This window comes from Pseudophryne corroboree, chromosome 8 (genome assembly GCF_028390025.1).
Source record: "Pseudophryne corroboree isolate aPseCor3 chromosome 8, aPseCor3.hap2, whole genome shotgun sequence".
Lineage (NCBI taxonomy): Eukaryota > Metazoa > Chordata > Amphibia > Anura > Myobatrachidae > Pseudophryne > Pseudophryne corroboree.
Window position 1 is genome coordinate 8,362,259 of NC_086451.1, and position 21,869 is coordinate 8,384,127.

Consider the following 21,869-nt stretch of genomic DNA (forward strand, 5'->3'; position numbering starts at 1 on the left):
CCAGAGCATCTGGTCAATTCGAAATATTTAAACCCGGTGCCGCGTCCCTGCTCCGTAGACCCCGGATTTCAGCAGGTTTAGGTAAATCCTCATAGCTCATGTTAGGGATAGACATCAAACATCTAAGGTTTGCCACCGATGGTCTTGCTATCTGTGTTGGAGGTCAGATGTTTCTCCACCATCGATGGTTATGTCCCGTCACATTCCACTGACATCTATTGCGGCTCTGTGTAAACGTTTCTACCTCCCCATCACTACGGGCAGCTGAAGTTCATTGCACCATGACCGTGTCCTGGTAAGATCTGATACAGGCAGTGGTGCCGAGAGGGTGGGGGAGCAGGTACTATTTCCCCAGGCCTGATGAAGGGGCCGCTAGTCCCCACCCCCGCGTACTTGGCACCAACACTTGTAGCTCTTTCCCTCAGCCCAGTACACGCTGCTGTGTGGCCAGGGAGGCGCTTACAGTACTATTTTTTTCTGTATTTTCTAAGTGTGCATGGTCACGCCTCCCATATGTATGCCACGCCCCCTGAAGTACCTGGGCCCGGACAAGCTCTCTACTGCCCTGGGTACAGGCCAGTCAGCTGCTGCGGTTGCAGTGATTTAAGTTACTGTGACATCACTGGTCCTGCCCCTGTGCACGGCTGCACCAATCCACACAGCGCATTTCTGTGCCAAGCTGTCAATCACTCACTGTCTGCTGGAAGAGAAAAGAGAAACCCCTCCCCCTAACATGGGAGCCCGCTGCAGAGGCCAATAACAGACTATAACCCCCAGTGGGTGAGGCCTGAAGAGAACATGGGTTATGGGCACGGATTGGGATGGAGGTCAGGGTTTATTATTTATTTGATACAAACATGACGTTAATAACACGCATGCTAATCCTGATGCCCCCTATATGGTCATGATTCATGTGCTGCGGGTAAACTGAGCTGTGTTTTAGGAACAGTAGGAAATGCTGGAAGGTAACTTGCCTTTGTGTTACTTACCCTTTGCAGATATTGGGGGTCATTCCGAGTTGATCGCTAGCTGCCGTTGTTCGCAGCGCAGCGATCTGGCTAAAAATCGGCATTTCTGCGCATGCGTATGCACCGCAATGCGCACACGCGATGCACGAGTACAAAGGCATTTGTGGTATTGCACAGGTTCTAGCGACGTTTTCATTTGCACTGGCGGCCGCAAGAAGATTAACAGGAAAGGGGGCGTTACTGGATGTCAACTGACCGTTTTCAGGGAGTGCTTAGAAAAACGCAGGCGTGCCAGGGAAAACGCAGGCGTGCCAGGGAAAACGCAGGCGTGGCTGGCCGAACGCTGGGCGGGTGTGTGAGGTCAAATGCCAACCCACCAACCTTAGAATCAATGCACACGAAGAGTAAGTCCAGGGCTGGTCTTGTTTTGCACAAAATGTGTTTGCAGGCGCTCTGCTGGTACCAGCGTTCGCACTTCTGCAAAGCGAAAATACACTCCCCGGTGGGCGACGACAATGCGTTTGCACGGCTGCTAAAAACTGCTATCGAGCGATCAACTCGGAATGACCCACATTGTTCTTCTTACACAGTTTGTCACAATGTTGTGTAAAGCGTCACAATGTAACCATTGCGCCGTGTTCTAGTGTTCCTTCCCGTGTTGCATGTCTGATTTTCCTCTTGCTGGCTTGGTCATACGTGTGTATGTCAGCAGGGCCTGTATTTGGTTTCCCAGTGATGCGCCTGTTTGTATATCGGCCTCTGGTTTCCTATGTATCACTGAAGAAGGTCAAGACGGCCTAGAACGCACCCATCGCTCCAATTCGTCCCAGAGGTTCTCAGTGGGGTTAAGATCTGGACCCTGAGCCGGCCGGTCCAAACGTGCTGCTCGCTGTCCCCCTGCCCGGGTCAGGTGTAGGCTGTGACATCTCTCTACACCGTTCGCTGTCACATATAAAGGGGCGTGTACAGAGAGCTCTACAGAGGCGCAGGTCGCTGCAGATGCGTTATCACCTTGCACTTATCACCGGTTTATCACTTCTGTATGCCTTCTCCAGGCTTAATACATCTGCCCCAGTGTCCTTGGCGTCAATGCGTCTTTTCCCATCCTGCATGTGCTGTAAAATTGCGCAATGCCTCCTTTACTTGGCTACATTACAATGACCCACACTGCCTACCCAGACACAGTCAGAATCACGCACCATAGGCGCACGTGCGCGTACTCACCGTCCTGGGAGAGCGCGGTGCGATGTTACGCAACACGCGCTTAGATTGTACAGAAGAGCTTATGGTAGCTAGATGCAGCACCGCCTCTGACAACAGAACAGCTGGACGTTCCCCTATAAGCTCCCAATGTCTGTGGCCTGTTATTCTGCATCATTGTTACTGATTTGTAAGGCGCCACATTGCTCGCAGCGTACAGTTGTAGCCGGAGTCACAATATAACATAGTATTTCATTATTTTCCTGTGTATTTAGCTGTAACTGTAAACTGGATTTATCCTCTGCAGCTGCCCTAACACAGAGTAGCCCCAGTCACACATTGAATGCATGACAAAGGTTCCCCTCATGTCTCCTTACCTGCCCAACCTTACCTGTTCTAACCTGCCCTACCTTACCTGCCCTACCTTACCTGCCCTAACTTACCTGTCCTTACCTGTCCTACCTTACCTGCCCTACCTTACCTGTTCTAACCTGCCCTACCTTACCTGCCCTACCTTACCTGCCCTAACTTACCTGTCCTTACCTGTCCTACCTTACCTGCCCTACCTTACCTGCCCTACCTTACCTGCCCTACCTTACCTGTCCTTACCTACCCTACCTTACCTGTCCTTACCTGCCCTATCTTACCTGTCCTTACCTGCCCTATCTTACCTGTCCTAACACAGGAGGCTCCAGTCTCACATTGCATGCATGACAAAGGTTCCCCTCATGTCTCCTTACCTGCCCTATCTTACCTGTCCTACCTTACCTGCCCTACCTTACCTGTCCTTACCTGCCCTACCTTACCTGCCTTACCTTACCTGCCCTAACTTACCTGTCCTTACCTACCCTACCTTACCTGTCCTTACCTGCCCTATCTTACCTGTCCTTACCTGCCCTAACTTACCTGTCCTTACCTACCCTACCTGCCCTACCTTACCTGTCCTTACCTGCCCTATCTTACCTGTCCTTACCTGCCCTATCTTACCTGTCCTTACCTGCCCTAACTTACCTGCCATACCTTACCTGTCCTAACACAGGAGGTCTCACACTGCACGCATGACAAAGGTTCCCCTCATGTCTCCTTACCTGTCCTTACCTGCCCTACCTTACCTGCCATATCTTACCTGTCCTTACCTGCCCTAACTTACCTGTCCTTACCTGCCCTACCTTTCCTGCCCTACCTTACCTGTCCTTACCTGCCCTAACTTACCTGTCCTTACCTTCCCTACCTTACCTGTCCTTACCTGCCGTATCTTACCTGTCCTTACCTGCCCTACCTTACCTGTCCTAGCACAGAGGAGGCCCCAGTTACACATTGCATGCATGACAAAGGTTCCCCTCATGTCTCCTTACCTGCCCTACCTTACCTGCCCTATCTTACCTGTCCTTACCTGCCCTACCTTACCTGCCCTACCTTACCTGTCCTTACCTGCCCTATCTTACCTGTCCTTACCTGCCCTACCTTACCTGTCCTACCTTACCTGCCCTATTTTACCTGCTCTATCTTACCTGTCCTTACCTGCCCTACCTTACCTGTCCTTACCTGTCCAACCTTACCTGTCCTTACCCACCCGAACACAGAGGAGGCCCCAGTCACACATTGCATGCACGACAGTGGTTTCCCTCATGCCTCATTACCTGCTGTACCTTACCTGTCCTTAACCACCCTAACACAGAGGAGGCCCCAGTCACACATTGCATGCACAACAGTGGTTTCCCTCATGCCTCATTACCTGCCCTACCTGCTGTACCTTACCTGTCCTTACCTACCCTAACACAGAGGAGGCTCCAGTCACACATTGCATGCAAGACAAAGGTTCCCATCATGTCTCCTTACCTGCCCTACCTTATCTGTCCTTCCCTGCCCTACCTTACCTGTCCTTACCTGCCCTACATTACCTGTCCTTACCTACCCTAACACAGAGGAGGCTCCAGTCACACATTTCATGCACGACAAAGGTTCCCCTAATGTCTCCTTACCTGCCCTACCTTATCTGTCCTTCCCTGCCCTACCATACCTGTTCTAACCTGCCCTTACCTACCCTAACACAGATGAGGCACCAGTCACACATTGCATGCACAACAAAGGTTCCCCTCATGACTCCTTACCTGCCCTACCTTACCTGTCCTACCTTACCTGTCTTTACCTGCCCTACCTTACCTGTCCTTACCTGCTCTTAACTACCATAACACAGAGGAGGCTCCAGTCACACATTGCATGCACAACAGTGGTTTCCCTCATGCCTCATTACCTGCCCTACCTGCTGTACCTTACCTGTCCTTACCTACCCTAACACAGAGGAGGCTCCAGTCACACATTGCATGCAAGACAAAGGTTCCCATCATGTCTCCTTACCTGCCCTACCTTACCTGTCCTTCCCTGCCCTACCTTACCTGTCCTTACCTGCCCTACATTACCTGTCCTTACCTACCCTAACACAGAGGAGGCTCCAGTCACACATTTCATGCACGACAAAGGTTCCCCTAATGTCTCCTTACCTGCCCTACCTTATCTGTCCTTCCCTGCCCTACCATACCTGTTCTAACCTGCCCTTACCTACCCTAACACAGATGAGGCACCAGTCACACATTGCATGCACAACAAAGGTTCCCCTCATGACTCCTTACCTGCCCTACCTTACCTGTCCTACCTTACCTGTCTTTACCTGCCCTACCTTACCTGTCCTTACCTGCTCTTACCTACCATAACACAGAGGAGGCTCCAGTCACACATTGCATGCACGACAAAGGTTCCCCTCATGTCTCCTTACCTGCTCTACCTTACCTGTCTTTACCTGACCTTCCTTACCTGTCCTTACCTACCCTAACACAGAGGAGGCTCCAGTCACACATTGCATGCACAACAAAGGTTCCCCTCATGTCTTCAAACCTGCCCTACCTTACATGTCCTTCCCTGCCCTACCTTACATGTCCTTACCTGCCCTACCTCACCTGTCCTTACCTACGCTAACACAGAGGAGGCCCCAGTCACACATTGCATGCACAAAAAAGGTTCCCCTTATGTCTCCTTACCTGCCCAACCTTACCTGTCTTTACCTGCCCTAATACAGAGGAGGCTCCAGTCACACATTGCATGCACGACAAAGGTTCCCCTCATGTCTCCTTAACTGCCCTACCTTACCTGTCCTTACCTGCCCTACCTTACCTGTCCTAACACAGAGGAGGCCACAGTCACACATTGCATGCATGACAAAGGTTACGCTCATGACTCATTACCTGCCATACCTTACCTGTCCTTACCTGCCCTACCTAACCTGTCCTAACACAGAGGAGGCTCCAGTCACACATTGCACGTATGACAAAGGTTACGCTCATGTCTCCTTACCTGCCCTACCTTACCTGTCCTTACCTGCCCTACCTTACCTGTCCTTACCTGCCCTACCTTACCTGTCCTAGCACAGAGGAGGCCCCAGTTACACATTGCATGCATGACAAAGGTTCCCCTCATGTCTCCTTACCTGCCCTACCTTACCTGCCCTATCTTACCTGTCTTTACCTGCCCTACCTTACCTGCCCTACCTTACCTGTCCTTACCTGCCCTATCTTACCTGTCCTTACCTGCCCTACCTTATCTGCCCTATCTTACCTGCTCTATCTTACCTGTCCTTACCTGCCCTACCTTACCTATCCTTACCTGTCCAACCTTACCTGTCCTTACCCACCCTAACACAGAGTAGTCCCAGTCACACACTGCATGCATGACAAAGGTTCCTATCATGACTCATTACCTGCCCTACCTTACCTGTCCTTACCCACCCTAACACAGAGGAGGCCCCAGTCACACATTGCATGCACGACAGTGGTTTCCCTCATGCCTCATTACCTGCCCTACCTGCTGTACCTTACCTGTCCTTACCTACCCTAACACAGAGGAGGCTCCAGTCACACATTGCATGCAAGACAAAGGTTCCCATTATGTCTCCTTACCTGCCCTACCTTACCTGTCCTCCCCTGCCCTACCTTACCTGTCCTACATTACCTGTCCTTACCTACCCTAACACAGAGGAGGCTCCAGTCACACATTTCATGCACGACAAAGGTTCCCCTAAATGTCTCCTTACCTGCCCTACCTTATCTGTCCTTCCCTGCCCTACCATACCTGTTCTAACCTGCCCTTACCTACCCTAACACAGATGAGGCACCAGTCACACATTGCATGCACAACAAAGGTTCCCCTCATGACTTCTTACCTGCCCTACCTTACCTGTCTTTACCTGCCCTACCTTACCTGGTCTTACCTACCATAACACAGAGGCTCCAGTCACACATTGCATGCACGACAAAGGTTCCCCTCATGTCTCCTTACCTGCCCTACCTTACCTGCTCTACCTTACCTGTCTTTACCTGACCTACCTTACCTGTCCTTACCTACCCTAACACAGAGGAGGCTCCAGTCACACATTGCATGCACAACAAAGGTTCCCCTCATGTCTCCAAACCTGCCCTACCTTACCTGTCCTTCCCTGCCCTACCTTACATGTCCTTACCTGCCCTTACCTACCCTGTCCTTACCTACGCTAACAGAGGAGGCCCCAGTCACACATTGCATGCACAAAAAAGGTTCCCCTTATGTCTCCTTACCTGCCCAACCTTACCTGTCTTTACCTGCCCTAATACAGAGGAGGCTCCAGTCACACATTGCATGCACGACAAAGGTTCCCCTCATGTCTCCTTACCTGCCCTACCTTACCTGTCCTTACCTGCCCTACCTTACCTGTCCTAACACAGAGGAGGCTCCAGTCACACATTGCACGCATGACAAAGGTTACGCTCATGTCTCCTTACCTGCCTTACCTTACCTGTCCTTACCTGCCCTACCTTACCTGTCCTAACACAGAGGAGGCTCCAGTCACACATTGCATGCACGACAATGGTTTCCCTCATGCCTCATTACCTGCCCTACCTGCCGTACCTTACCTGTCCTTACCTACCCTAACACAGAGGAGGCTCCAGTCACACATTGCACGCAAGACAAAGGTTCCCCTCATGTCTCCATAACTGCCCTACCTTACCTACCCTACCTTAGCTGTCCTTATCTGCCCTGCCTTACCTGCCCTAACTTATGTGTCCTTACCTACACTACCTCACCTGCCCTACCTTACCTGTCCTTACCTGCCCTAACACAGAGGAGGCTTCAGTCACACATTGTCCTTCCCTGCCCTACCTTACCTGTCCTTACCTGCCCTTAACTACGCTAACACAGAGGAGGCTACAGGCACACATTGCATGCACAACAAAGGTTCCCCTCATGTCTCCTTACTTGCCCTTCCTTCCCTGCCCTACCTTACCTGTCTTTACCAGCCCTACCTTTCCTGTCCTTACCTGCCTTAATACAGAGGAGGCTCCAGTCACACATTGCATGCACAACAAAGGTTCCCCTCATGTCTCCTTACCTGCCCTACCTTAGCTGTCCTTACCTGACCTACCTTACCTGCCCTACCTTATGTGTCCTTACCTACCCTACCTTTCCTGCCCTACCTTACCTGTCCTTACCTGCCCTAACACAAAGGAGCCTTCAGTCACACATTGCATGCACGACAAAGGTTCCCCTCATGTCTCCTTACCTGCCCTACCTTACCTGCTCTACCTTACCTGTCTTTACCTGACCTACCTTACCTGTCCTTACCTACCCTAACACAGAGGAGGCTCCAGTCACACATTGCATGCACAACAAAGGTTCCCCTCATGTCTCCAAACCTGCCCTACCTTACCTGTCCTTCCCTGCCCTACCTTACATGTCTTTACCTGCCCTACCTCACCTGTCCTTACCTACGCTAACACAGAGGAGGCTCCAGTCACACATTGCATGCACAAAAAAGGTTCCCCTTATGTCTCCTTACCTGCCCTACCTTACCTGTCTTTACCTGCCCTAATACAGAGGAGGCTCCAGTCACACATTGCATGCATGACAAAAGTTACGCTCATGACTCATTACCTGCCCTACCTTACCTGTCCTACCTTACCTGTCCTAACACAGAGGAGGCTCCAGTCACACATTGCATGCATGACAAAAGTTACGCTCATGACTCATTACCTGTCCTACCTTACCTGTCCTACCTTACCTGTCCTAACACAGAGGAGGCTCCAGTCACACATTGCACGCATGACAAAGGTTACGTTCATGTCTCCTTACCTGCCCTACCTTACCTGTCCTTAGCTGTCCTTACCTGCCCTACCTTACCTGTCCTAACACAGAGGAGGCTCCAGTCACACATTGCATGCACGACAATGGTTTCCCTCATGCCTCATTACCTGCCGTACCTTACCTGTCCTTACCTACCCTAACACAGAGGAGGCTCCAGTCACACATTGCACGCAAGACTAAGGTTCCCCTCATGTCTCCATAACTGCCCTACCTTACCTGCCCTACCTAAGCTGTCCTTATATGCCCTACCTTACCTGCCTTACCTTATGTGTCCTTACCTACACTACCTCACCTGCCCTACCTTACCTGTCCTTACCTGCCCTAACACAGAGGAGGCTTCAGTCACACATTGTCCTTCCCTGCCCTACCTTACCTGTCCTTACCTGCCCTTAACTACGCTAACACAGAGGAGGCTCCAGGCACACATTGCATGCACAACAAAGGTTCCCCTCATGTCTCCTTACTTGCCCTTTCTTCCCTGCCCTACCTTACCTGTCTTTACCTGCCCTACCTTTCCTGTCCTTACCTGCCTTAATACAGAGGAGGCTCCAGTCACACATTGCATGCACAACAAAGGTTCCCCTCATGTCTCCTTACCTGCCCTACCTTAGCTGTCCTTACCTGACCTACCTTACCTGCCCTACCTTATGTGTCCTTACCTACCCTACCTTTCCTGCCCTACCTTACCTGTCCTTACCTGCCCTAACACAAAGGAGCCTTCAGTCACACATTGCATGCACGACAAAGGTTCCCCTCATGTCTCCTTACCTGCCCTACCTTACCTGCCCTATCTTACCTGTCCTTACCTGCCCTACCTTACCTGTCCTTACCTGCCCTTACCTACCCTAACACAGAGGAGGCTCCAGTCACACATTGCATGCACAACAAAGGTTCCCCTCATGTCTCCAAACCTGCCCTACCTTACCTGTCCTTCCCTGCCCTACCTTACATGTCCTTACCTGCCCTACCTCACCTGTCCTTACCTACGCTAACACAGAGGAGGCTCCAGTCACACATTGCATGCACAAAAAAGGTTCCCCTTATGTCTCCTTTTTACCTGCCCTACCTTACCTGTCCTTACCTGCCCTACCTTACCTGTCCTAACACAGAGGAGGCCCCAGTCACACATTGCATGCATGACAAAGGTTACGCTCATGACTCATTACCTGCCCTACCTTACCTGTCCTTACCTGCCCTACCTTACCTGTCCTAACACAGAGGAGGCCCCAGTCACACATTGCATGCATGACAAAGGTTACTCTCATGACTCATTACCTGCCCTACCTTACCTGTCCTTACCTGCCCTACCTTACCTGTCCTAACACAGAGGAGGCTCCAGTCACACAATGCACGCATGACAAAGGTTACGCTCATGTCTCCTTACCTGCCCTACCTTACCTGTCCTTAGCTGTCCTTACCTGCCCTACCTTACCTGTCCTAACACAGAGGAGGCTCCAGTCACACATTGCATGCACGACAATGGTTTCCCTCATGCCTCATTACCTGCCCTACCTGCCGTACCTTACCTGTCCTTACCTACCCTAACACAGAGGAGGCTCCAGTCACACATTGCACGCAAGACAAAGGTTCCCCTCATGTCTCCATAACTGCCCTACCTTACCTGCCCTACCTTAGCTGTCCTTATATGCCCTACCTTACCTGCCTTACCTTATGTGTCCTTACCTACACTACCTCATCTGCCCTACCTTACCTGTCCTTACCTGCCCTAACACAGAGGAGGCTTCAGTCACACATTGTCCTTCCCTGCCCTACCTTACCTGTCCTTACCTGCCCTTAACTACGCTAACACAGAGGAGGCTCCAGGCACACATTGCATGCACAACAAAGGTTCCCCTCATGTCTCCTTACTTGCCCTTCCTTCCCTGCCCTACCTTACCTGTCTTTACCTGCCCTACCTTTCCTGTCCTTACCTGCCTTAATACAGAGGAGGCTCCAGTCACACATTGCATGCACAACAAAGGTTCCCCTCATGTCTCCTTACCTGCCCTACCTTAGCTGTCCTTACCTGACCTACCTTACCTGCCCTACCTTATGTGTCCTTACCTACCCTACCTTTCCTGCCCTACCTTACCTGTCCTTACCTGCCCTAACACAAAGGAGCCTTCAGTCACACATTGCATGCACGACAAAGGTTCCCCTCATGTCTCCTTAACTGCCCTACCTTACCTGCCCTATCTTACCTGTCCTTACCTGCCCTACCTTACCTGCCCTACCTTCCCTACCTTACCTGTCCTTACCTGCCCTACTCACTCAACCTCTGCTAATTACTTCCCCTAAACCAGAAACCAATGGGACTTCCAGCATAATTTTTTTATGTTGTACCCAGAGTTGAGAGGTCAATAAATTGCCACAAAGTGAGAAGCTTCAACGCTGCAAAAGTATCTACCAAAAACTATCATTTAACTCATATTCAGTCATCATTATCATAATGTATGTGCACCTGACCTCGTCCACTCTCACTCGGTTTAACTTGTGCAGAGCGATGTTATGTAAGTTACACTATGCAGACTGGTATAGTAGTCACACTGTATCAGCGCAATATATCACAGCACTGAGGTCTTTACCTGCTCGCAATGAGGATTTCATAGAGAAGTGAGTAACGGGAAGTGACCATTTGGGGGAGGTAATGGTGAGTGGTTTGAGAAACCCAGCGTATCCTGGCAGCTTTTGGGGCGTGTATCTGCCGTCATCTGCATACTCATACCTGCAAAAACATGGCGCCTGCGTCATTACTGCTGCGTCCAGTCTGCATAGCTGTAGATGAACCCTTAGCCTCACTGTTCCTCGTTTTTGCGTATAGGCCCCGAATGTGCACGCAATTGCGAATAAGTTTGCAGTGGCGTCTCTTCTCATTGCTGGGTGGCAGCGTCACTAGCTCACATTCGCAGCGCCGTAGCCTAGAGAATCGCAATTGTGATTGCATGTGTGTACAAACTTAAATTAGGCCCATGGATTGTAAGCTCCACTGGGGCAGGGCATAGCCAGATTAACGGGGGATGCAGGGCATACTGTACCCCGGGACCCCCTCTGTCAAGGGGCCCCACCAGCCAGAGCATACTGACATCACTAGCTCTTCCTCTTGTGCAGCAGCAGAACCAGGCTGCCAGAATGTGATCAGGACAGTATGCACAGGAATATCAGGTTTCAAGAGATACTGACGGAGCTTCCTGACCAGAGGAGAGATATTAGAGGGGAGAGAGAGCTGTAAGTGACCCAGGAATCCCAGCTTCTCCTTCTACCCACCTGGGTGTTGGGGTCCTGTGTAACCTGTTATCTAATGAGAGTGTTCATGTCTAGAGAGGGACACACACACAGCATCCTCCTGAGTCCTGTCCCAGTGTGTAAGAAGTACAGAGGCTGCATGTCTAGAGAGAGACACACACACAGAGAGTCCTCCTGAGTCCTGTCCTAGTGTGTTAGTAGTACAGAGGCTGCTGCTATTGCATTTTTGCAAGATACATTTTATTTTTATTTTTGTATTTTAAGCTCAAGTTATCTTTGTTCCACTACAGGAAAACATTATAAAATAGTTGTCTCTCTATTAGGTGGGGATATAAACAGTACCCATGCCTTAATAAACTATTAGTTTAAATCTATTATACACCATTGTTTTATAATTAATATACACAATCCATACCTATCAACATGACCCAAACAAAATGCTCTCTACCTGGACTTCCCTCTTAATTTATAATTGTAATAATTTTTGGTGAAACGCCTTTCTGATCAATGAAATAGTTCAACACGTGTGATGCCAATCACATTAAAAGGGAGGTCTAGGTAGAGAGCATTTTGTCCCTCCTGGAATGGGTCATGTTGAGAGGTATGCAAAATGTAATATACACCCTCTCCCTCCATCAAGGCCCCCTTGTCCTAAGTGCCCCGGCCCCCCCCCCCCCCCCCCCCCTCCACAAGGCTGGGGCAAGGACTGACGTGAATAGCTAAAATACTGAGGGCCAGATGTACTAAGCTTGAAAAGTGATAAATATCACTGTGATAAAGCACCAGCCAATCGGCTCCTAACTGTCATTTTTCAAACACAGCCTGTGACATGGCAGTTAGGAGCCGATTGGCTGGTGCTTTTATCACAGTGATATTTATCACTTTTCAGGCTTAGTACATCTCCCCCTCAGTGTAGAGCGCCACAAAGTCTGTGTGTGCTATATAAATATATAAATAACCGGTAATATATAAATGATAATTATACAAGTCATATAGTGGATGTTTCTCTGCCCCCATTCTTAGAAGTAAAAGGCTATAAATATTCCATAGAGATGAATGGGAGGTAACTGCTCAGATCCTGTGAGTCAGCGCCGCTAATTCCAGGGGACGCTTCGCATTATGGCCAAGATGCAAACACAGTCATTAGCAGCGAGCAATCATCAGACCCAGCCAGTATGACCCTGCAATATACTCTCTAATTCACTATTCTGCTGGAAAAAAGCACAAATAAGTAGAGATATAGAATACAGTGTACTTGGTGCAAATCCGATGCGCACTGACAATATATATATATATATATATATATATATATATATATATATATTAGGGTATAACGTCTAACTGTTTATCAGGACTCACAAGGGATAAAATTATAATGAATGTGGGGGGTTATTCAGATGTGGACATAAACCAAAAACAGCACACAACTGGGCAAAACCATGTGCACTGCAGGTGGGGCAGATGTAACATGTGCAGAGAGAGTTAAATTTGTGTGGGGTGTGTTCAATCTGCAATCTAAATTGCAGTGTAAAAATAAAGTAACTAGTATTTACCCTGCACAGAAACACTATAAATGTATTTCCTCCCCTAGCATTGCGACATGGTTTGTTCCAGATACAAAGTTACTTGCTTTTTTTGCTTTACTTCCAAATCAGAACTAGACCCTTGTGCTCTATGGGGGTCATTCCCGTTCGCTTGCTGCTTTTTATCGCAGCCGAGCAAAAGGGTCCCTATTGCGCATGCCAGACGGCCGAAGGCCGTAGCAGGGCTGCGATCACCTCTGCCTGATTAACAGGCAGAGGCGGTCGCTGGGTGGGAGGGGGCGGAACAGCGGCATTTGGCCGCTGTTTCGTGGGCGCGGTCCGGCCAATGCAGGCATGGCCAGACCGAACGGGGGGCAGGCTGCAGCGTTTGCGTGATGTCACACACAGCCGCTGCGGGCCGGTGATCGATGAGTAGCTCGCAGCCAGTACGCTAAAGCTGCACTGGCCGGGAGCTACTCTTGAAGTGCAAAGGCATCGCCGCTGTGCAATGCCTTTGCACTTCTGCGGGGGGGGCACTTCTGCGGGGGGGGGGGGGGGCATCTCCCCGCATGTCAGTGTGAATGAACGTAGCGCTACAATCAGCCCGGAATGACCCCCTATGTGCGTTCTTTTTCTGCTTTGCTTCCAAATCCGAATCAGACCCATTGTGCCCCATCCTAATCCAGTTTTGCTAAATGTCCCTGTTTACTTCCTGTCCGTCACCCCTTGTCTTGGGTTCTGCTGGTCAGCCTACAGCATGAAGACAATGGGCCTAATTCAGACCTGATCGTAGCCGTGCAAACGCTACGATCAGCCACCCTGACATGTGGGGGGACGCCCAGCACAAGGTTAGTCCGCCCCACATGTCTGGCCCTCCCCCCGCTGGACAGGTACAAAAGCATCACACGGCGGCGATACTTTTGTACCTGAAGAGTAGCTCCCTAGCAGCGCAGCTCCTGCCCGTTGGCAGGGAGCTACCTGTTGCTCTCCGGGTTGCAGCGGCGGCGTGTGACGTCACGCATCCTCCGCGGGCCAACACATGACTGCGTTGCCCGGACCGTGCCCCCAAAATGCCGTTTGAACGCCACCGGCCCGCCCCCATCCCCCCAGTGACCGCCTCTGCTTGTCAATGAGGCAGAGGCGATCGCTGGGCTGAGATGGCAATAGCATCTCTGGCATGCGCAGTTCAGACCTGATCGCCCGCTGTATCAATTAGCCCCCGTATGTAAACATTAATAAGACATTTGCCAAAAATCTAATATTAAAAATGTCTTATCTGAAGGATTATTGAATGACTCCCTACAGCTACAGGTGAGACACATTATGCTAAACAATCATTTCAATGAAACTAGCACCGGATTTCCCACCTGCATCCAGGCAATGGTACTCAGTGATGTCTGATCAGTATAAAGACTCCTCATGAATGATCCCAATCAGATGATACGATGAATACTGAATTTCCTGCACATTTACTCACGTCAGCTCCGAGGACTCTTGTCTGTGAGGTTACGGGTCCCATTATCTTCTAACACTTCTAAAAACAAATTCCCCACCCAGGATCCGCCCGAACCGCTCCCAGATTTACACAAATGATATGCCACACCTCTTTTGGGGCCCAGACAGCAGGACTTTTGGTGGGTAAGGGGGTTATGCAACGTACCTACCCTCATTCCGAGTTGATCACTCGCTAGCTACTTGTTGCAGGCGTGCAAACGCATAGTCGCTGCCTATAGGGGAGTGTATTTTCGCTTTGCAAGTGTGCGATCGTTTGTGCAGCCGAGAGGTACGAAAAAGTTTATTGCAGTTTCTGAATTGCCCAGAACTTACTCAGCTGCAGCGATCACTTCAGCCTGTCCGGTCCCGGAATTGACGTCAGACACCCGCCCTGCAAACGTCTGGACACGCCTGTGTATTCCCTCCCACTCCCAGAAAACGGTCAGTTGACACCCATAAACGCCCTCTTCCTGTCACTCTCCTTGCGATCGGCTGTGCGAATGGATTCATCGCTAGAAGCATTGCACAGCAACAATGCTGTTTGTACCCGTACGACGCGAGTGCGCATTGCGGAATGAGGGCCACAGCCCCAAGTCTCTGGTCCTGGGAACGCCTGTAGTAGTGGAATTGGGAATCCTGTTGCACAGACAGTAAGTAGCCCTTGTACCCTACTTACAGCGGCCGCAGCTATTTTTCTGGTTAGACCAATCCGCATGAGTAGGAGTCCAGATTTTGGTGACCTCACCCAATACTCTGACCAAAAAAGGACCATGGCCTGTTGGAGAATGGGACTGGTTGTGCATAGTGAGTGGGGTTTGCTATAAATATGGGAGCTGTGACACCAAACCATGAAGGGGGGGGATTCATTTGCCTTTTAAAATGTTGTGAGCTAGTCCAGATAATATCAGTAATAAAGTGTCTCCTGGTCGCCTTCTCATACGCGTTGCTTCAGCCGTCATACTGGTGCCATGTCGCCATCATTAGTAGGGCAAGGAACCAGTGGCGGCTCCAGCGGTAGGGTGCAGCGCAGTCCAAATATCAAATAGGGGAGTCACACCAGCTGTCACCCCAAACTGACTCACTGGCAGGAGGTGCGGCTCCCCTGTGTGAAATTTGGACTGCGCTGTACCCCTCCTCTGGCGCTCCTACTGGACGGAACCTATGGCTGACACTTGTTTCTGGAAACATAAGGGTAAACTAACCACATCCTTCTAGGGTCCCCGTTCATTGTCCTGCCAGCGTTTGAGCCCTTGTAGACTGATGACTTTGCCAGGACAATTGCTGTGTGTCCATTGCTCCTACAGATCCCACCTTATCACTCACCAAGCAATCTTATTTCCAGTCTCTCATTTCCTCCAGTCTTCCAAACCCACCAGCTCCTATCAACATGGAATTCCAGGCAGATAAGTCCATCTAGTCTGCCCATGTACCTACACACACTTACACACTAGGGTTCATTTTTATTAGGAGCCAATTAACCTACCGGTATAACCAGATCTCCTGGAGGAAACCCACGCAAGCACGAGGAGAATATGTAAACTCCACACAGTTAGGGACATGAAATCGAACCCATGACCTCAGTGCTGTGAGGCAGTAATGCTAACCATTACACCATCCGTGCTGTACCTCTGTGCTGCCTTCATCACTCTCTGTTGCCCACCATCTTCCTCCTCTAGTCTACCCAGCACTTTCCCCGGCACCCAGTTCAGATCCAAACCTCATGCCGCCTGCCAGGACATCTCCTTCCTCCAGTCTCCTTCTCCCTTACAACTACCTGTCTCCATCTGCCTATCCATCCTGTCCTAATTCTCCTCACCACAGAGGCTGGAGTCTGGAACCTTCTCCTATTCTCTCCTCCCTCCACTTGCCCCTTTGACCCCAGTGCCTCTCACCTCCTCCATTCCTTGTCTGTTGATGAATGCTCCCACAGTATCGCCGATGCACAGATGCCCAGAGTGTCCTTTTGATATTCTGGGCATGCACCCTGCATAGGAGTGTGCTAAGGCGGTACTGCCACCTCAACATGGCATCTTATGCTCAGGGGGCTGGTCTGGTACAGGGCACAGTACCACCCTGCTGTGGCACAGCAAGTCACATTCCTGGTCACAAGCCTCTCTCTTAGACTGTAAGCTGTCACCGGCCAAACCTCTTCCCTCTCTCCTCCTGGCACTACCCCTTCCTCAGTGCACCTCCATTCTCCTTCCCGTCTTCCCCCGGTGACTCCGATCCTGTCTGCCCACCAGCTTGTTGGGTACTGGTAACTGGGCGCTGATTTACTTCATCCTCGCCCCCCTCTCACTACATCCCTCTACCCGCCCTCCTCCTCCTCCATGCCGCACCGCGTGTTGGGGGCATCACTCTGCTAGTGGTCTTATGTTCTCCTGTGCACTGATGTGTAATTGTGTTTCTTCATCTGAAAACCAAGTATCAAAGAACTATAATGAAAAAGAATAAAGTCAGTCAAATGGAAATGTAACCTGTCTGTGCTGCGTATTAGGAAGCGCTGTCCTAGGCAGGAGAACAGTCTGACTCTATGGTAAATGCAACCACACAGAGATACACGCAGAGTTACACACAGAGGTACATGCAGAGTTACACATGGAGTTACACACAGAGTTACACATGGAGTTACATGCAGAGTTACACCATAGTTGCCTACCCTCCCGCATCCTGCGGGAGCCTCCCGTTTCAGCCATAAATCTCCTGATCTCCTGCTTTATAGGTCAATTCTCCCGGATTCTTCAGATTCTGTCAGGGGTGACACTAAGGAGTTTCTTTGCAAGAACAGTGAGTTGCTGTAGTTGCTAAGGAATCACTGCTGACGGCTCTCATTATCCCCCTTGTGTATCCACTGAGAGAGAGAGAGAGAGAGAGAGAGATAGCAGTACCTGATCACACACTCCTCTTATCTGTGCTGGTGTGCACCAGACTTGCCAACTCTCCCGGAATGGCCGGGAGGCTCCCGAAAATCGGGTGACCCTCCCGGCCCCCCCGGAAGAGGAGGCAAGTCTCCCGATTACAGGGGTCCCCCCCCTGCCCGGCCGCCCACTTAGCGAGTAAAGTGGGCGGTCCGGGCAGGCGATGACGCGATTCTTGTTGAATCGCTTCATCATAGCCACTCCCCCTGCTGTATAATGCCTGTAATAGCGGCATTACACAGCGGGGGGCGGGGCTTACACGGCACAGCCCGTGGCCACGCCCCCGGTCCGCCTCCGCCACGCCCCCGGTCCGCCTCTGTCACGCCCCCGGTCCGCCTCCTCCACTCTCACATCGCTGCCCGCCCCCCCTGCCGAGCCGACATGGCTGCTCTCTCCCGGAGAGAGCAGCCAATAAGTAGGCAAGTATGGTGTGCACTGACCCATAGTGCCTCTGCTGCTGCTGCTGGTGTAAGAATTGTTGTTAGTAATCTTTCTGTAGTTAAACACATTTGTTTAATTAGAGCAGCTGGTATCTGTAATGATTTGGTTAATGCTGCAATGGAATGGAAAATAGCACATCCAATAAATATAGGTCGTGCCTACAAGATGCAGACAATCCAGTGTTCCCAATAAAAATAACATCTACTATACCAAAATAATCATTTACTTCTATGTTTAGGGATGAATTCACACACGGTCAACTTGCATTTGGAATTTATTGCATATAGTAGGCATCACATTTACCATGCATATTGTGCTGAGTGAGAAGAAAAGAAATATCACAGCGAAAACATATTGCAAATAAGAAACCATGTATTTCAGGCAGTAATGTTAGTATCAATGGCCCTCATTCCGAGTCGTTCGCTCGTTCTTTTTCATCGCATCGCAATGAAAATCCGCTTAGTACACATGCGCAATATTCGCACTGCGACTGCGCCAAGTAATTTAACAATGAAGATAGTATTTTTACTCACGGCTTTTTCATCGCTCCGGCGTTCGTAGTGTGATTGACAGGAAATGGGTGTTACTGGGCGGAAACACGGCGTTTTAGGGGCGTGTGGATGAAAACGCTACCGTTTCCGGAAAAAACGCAGGAGTGGCCGGAGAAACGGGGGAGTGTCTGAGCGAACGCTGGGTGTGTTTATGACGTCAAACCAGGAACGACAAGCACTGAACTGATCGCACAGGCAGAGTAAGTGTGGAGCTACTCTAAAACTGCTAAGTAGTTTGTGATCGCAATATTGCGAATACTTCGGTCGCAATTTTAAGATGCTAAGATTCACTCCCAGTAGGCGTAGGCTTAGCGTGTGTAACTCTGCTAAATTCGCCTTGCGACCGATCAACTCGGAATGAGGGCCAATACTTGCAAAACTTCCCAAAATATATTGTTACTAATGTTATATAGAAATATCTTGTAACAACAAGCATTTAAGCATAGGCACGCCTATTTGTGGAACTAGACACGCCCTTTGGGTAGCGTTTGACACGCCCCCATGGCGGAACGCCGCGCTTTGCACGGCACATGCTACTGTAATCTCCCTGATTTTAGTTTTCAAAAGTAGGCAAGTATGAACAGTTACACATGGAGTTACATGCAGAGTTACACACAGAGTTACACATGGAGTTACATGCAGAGTTACACATGGAGTTACACATGAGTTACTCGCTGAGTTACATGCAGAGTTACACATGGAGTTACACAGAGTTACACATGGAGTTACACATGAGTTACTCGCTGAGTTACATGCAGAGTTACACATGGAGTTACACAGAGTTACACATGGAGTTACATGCAGAGTTACACACAGAGTTACACATGGAGTTACATGCAGAGTTACACATGGAGTTACATGCAGAGTTACACACAGAGTTACACATGGAGTTACATGCAGAGTTACATGCAGAGTTACACATGGAGTTACACACAGAGTTACATGCAGCGTTACACACGGAGTTACATGCAGAGTTACACACAGAGTTACACATGGAGTTACACACAGAGTTACACATGGAGTTACACACAGAGTTACATGCAGAGTTACACATGGAGTTACACACAGAGTTACATGCAGCGTTACACACGGAGTTACATGCAGAGTTACACACAGAGTTACACATGGAGTTACACACAGAGTTACACATGGAGTTACACACAGAGTTACATGCAGAGCTACATACAGTTACACACAGAGTTACAGGCGGAGTTACTCACAGAGTTACACAAAGAGTAACACATAGAGCTAGACACAGCGTTACACACAGAGTTACATACAGAGTAACACACATAGTTACACACAGAGTAACACACATAGTTACACACAGAGTAACACACAGAGTAACACACATAGTTACACACAGAGTAACACACAGAGTTACACACAGAGTAACACACAGAGTTACACACAGAGTAACACACAGAGTTACACACAGAGTAACACACAGAGTAACACACATAGTTACACACAGAGTAACACACAGAGTTACACACAGAGTAACACACATAGTTACACACAGAGTAACACACAGAGTAACACACAGAGTTACACACAGAGTAACACACAGAGTTACACACAGAGTAACACACAGAGTAACACACAGAGTAACACAGAGTTACACACAGAGTTACACGCGGAGTTACACACACAGTTACATACAGAGTAACACACATAGTTACACACAGAGTAACACACAGAGTTACACGCAGTGTTACAGTAATATAGGATGTCCAGGAGTGACTTTCCTGGGAGTGAAGTTACGCCGGTGTCTCGTGTCTCTTATCACATCTGTGTAATGTCATTTCTCTCCTCCGCAGGACGATACGGAACCATACTTCATTGGCATCTTCTGCTTTGAGGCTGGCATAAAGATCATAGCCCTGGGCTTTGTATTTCACAAGGGCTCGTACCTCCGGAACGGCTGGAATGTCATGGATTTCGTGGTTGTGCTGACAGGGTAGGTGATTATCTGTATAATAGTCCAGAGACCTTATGCACAATGTGTGTTGTTGTATGAAGTCATGAGAAGCCCGGACACTGGTGTTACCGCCATCGCCTGTTACTGGTGTTACCGCCATCGCCTGTTACTGGTGTTACCGCCATCGCCTGTTACTGGTGTCACCGCCATCGCCTGTTACTGGTGCATGATCTCTCAGGGAGCTGTGGCTGTTACCTACGTTCTGTAGATCCGTGGGGGCATCTTGCCTGCAGTTTCCTGGATGGTTTGCAATAAGTCATGTGACGTTGGCGAGTCCGGCTTGTTGCCTACACCAAAATGGCAGACCCATCAGCTGAGTATTACAGGTTCTTCCTACTGCAAGTGATCCTTCAGTAGATGCAGTGACCGAGTGACGTAGGGTGTGTCCCCTGATGCAGTCATGTACTTTATAAAGGAGAGCAGTGTCCGTGTATTGCAGACGTATAGACAGTCAGATGATGTGTTAGGTTGGTTGCCTATATACTATAAATCATATTTATATGTATTGCCTGGTTTTACTTATGCTGGTTATACTTATATTCATCTCTCCATCACCACCACTTCCCACCATCTCTCTCTCTCTCTCTCTCTCTCTCTCTCTCTCTCCCTCCATTTCCCTCCCTTCCCCACCCCAACTCTTTCTCCCCAACCTTCATCACTGACACTACAGGGACGGGTCAGAGGTCATACCACTGTCAAGTGACATCATTTTTAGCAGCAGTTGATTTTATATAGCCTTTTTGTTATATACCCTGCTTCAAGATGAAGATATACATGGAACCAAGTTTTGTGAATAAATGACTCTACTGCATATACTATAACAAGTCTGGAGAGTGCTATCTTTCTCCACTATTAATGTGGAGAAACACTGTACTGTACTATGAGTTTGACCCAGTGATTGGATCAGACTTCGATTTGGCACCCCAGCCGTTACCTGCGCTGGGTGAGAGTGTGGGACTTCCCATATATATATATATATATATCTCTATAACCCTCCCACTAGTGTCAGCAATGCACAGGAGATGTGATTATAAAATGATCAAATGATTTTATACATATATATATATATATATATATATATATATATATATGTGTGTGTATCTATACTAATCATCTTATAAATCACCTGAGAAACATAAAAGGATGAAATAAGTCACCTCCTTTTATCACTATAAGTTTTCAGTATTCAGAATATTCTATGTTCGTCTTACTTTACGTGATGGTAAAAACACGGGCTTAAGTAGCGCAGATGTAGGAGAGGTGATCGATATGGGTCTCATAAGCTTCATTGCGTCCGCACTATGGGTTATAATCACTGTATACTGTACTCAGATGCCATACGCTACCTAATAATGTCTGTATGACTGTATGCTGCTTTGGGA

The 21,869-nt window shown here is 49.3% G+C and overlaps 1 protein-coding gene across 6 annotated transcripts in view; it reads left to right on the top strand.

Annotated features, from left to right (window-relative positions):
* Positions 1-21,869, top strand: part of CACNA1B (calcium voltage-gated channel subunit alpha1 B) — a 377,678-nt gene that overhangs the window by 25,444 nt on the left and 330,365 nt on the right. For all 6 annotated transcript variants that reach the window (XM_063935876.1, XM_063935872.1, XM_063935871.1 and 3 more), the window contains one exon: positions 20,327-20,466. In XM_063935876.1, coding sequence (XP_063791946.1) covers positions 20,327-20,466 — 140 coding nt within the window. The remainder of the gene's footprint in view (positions 1-20,326; positions 20,467-21,869) is intronic.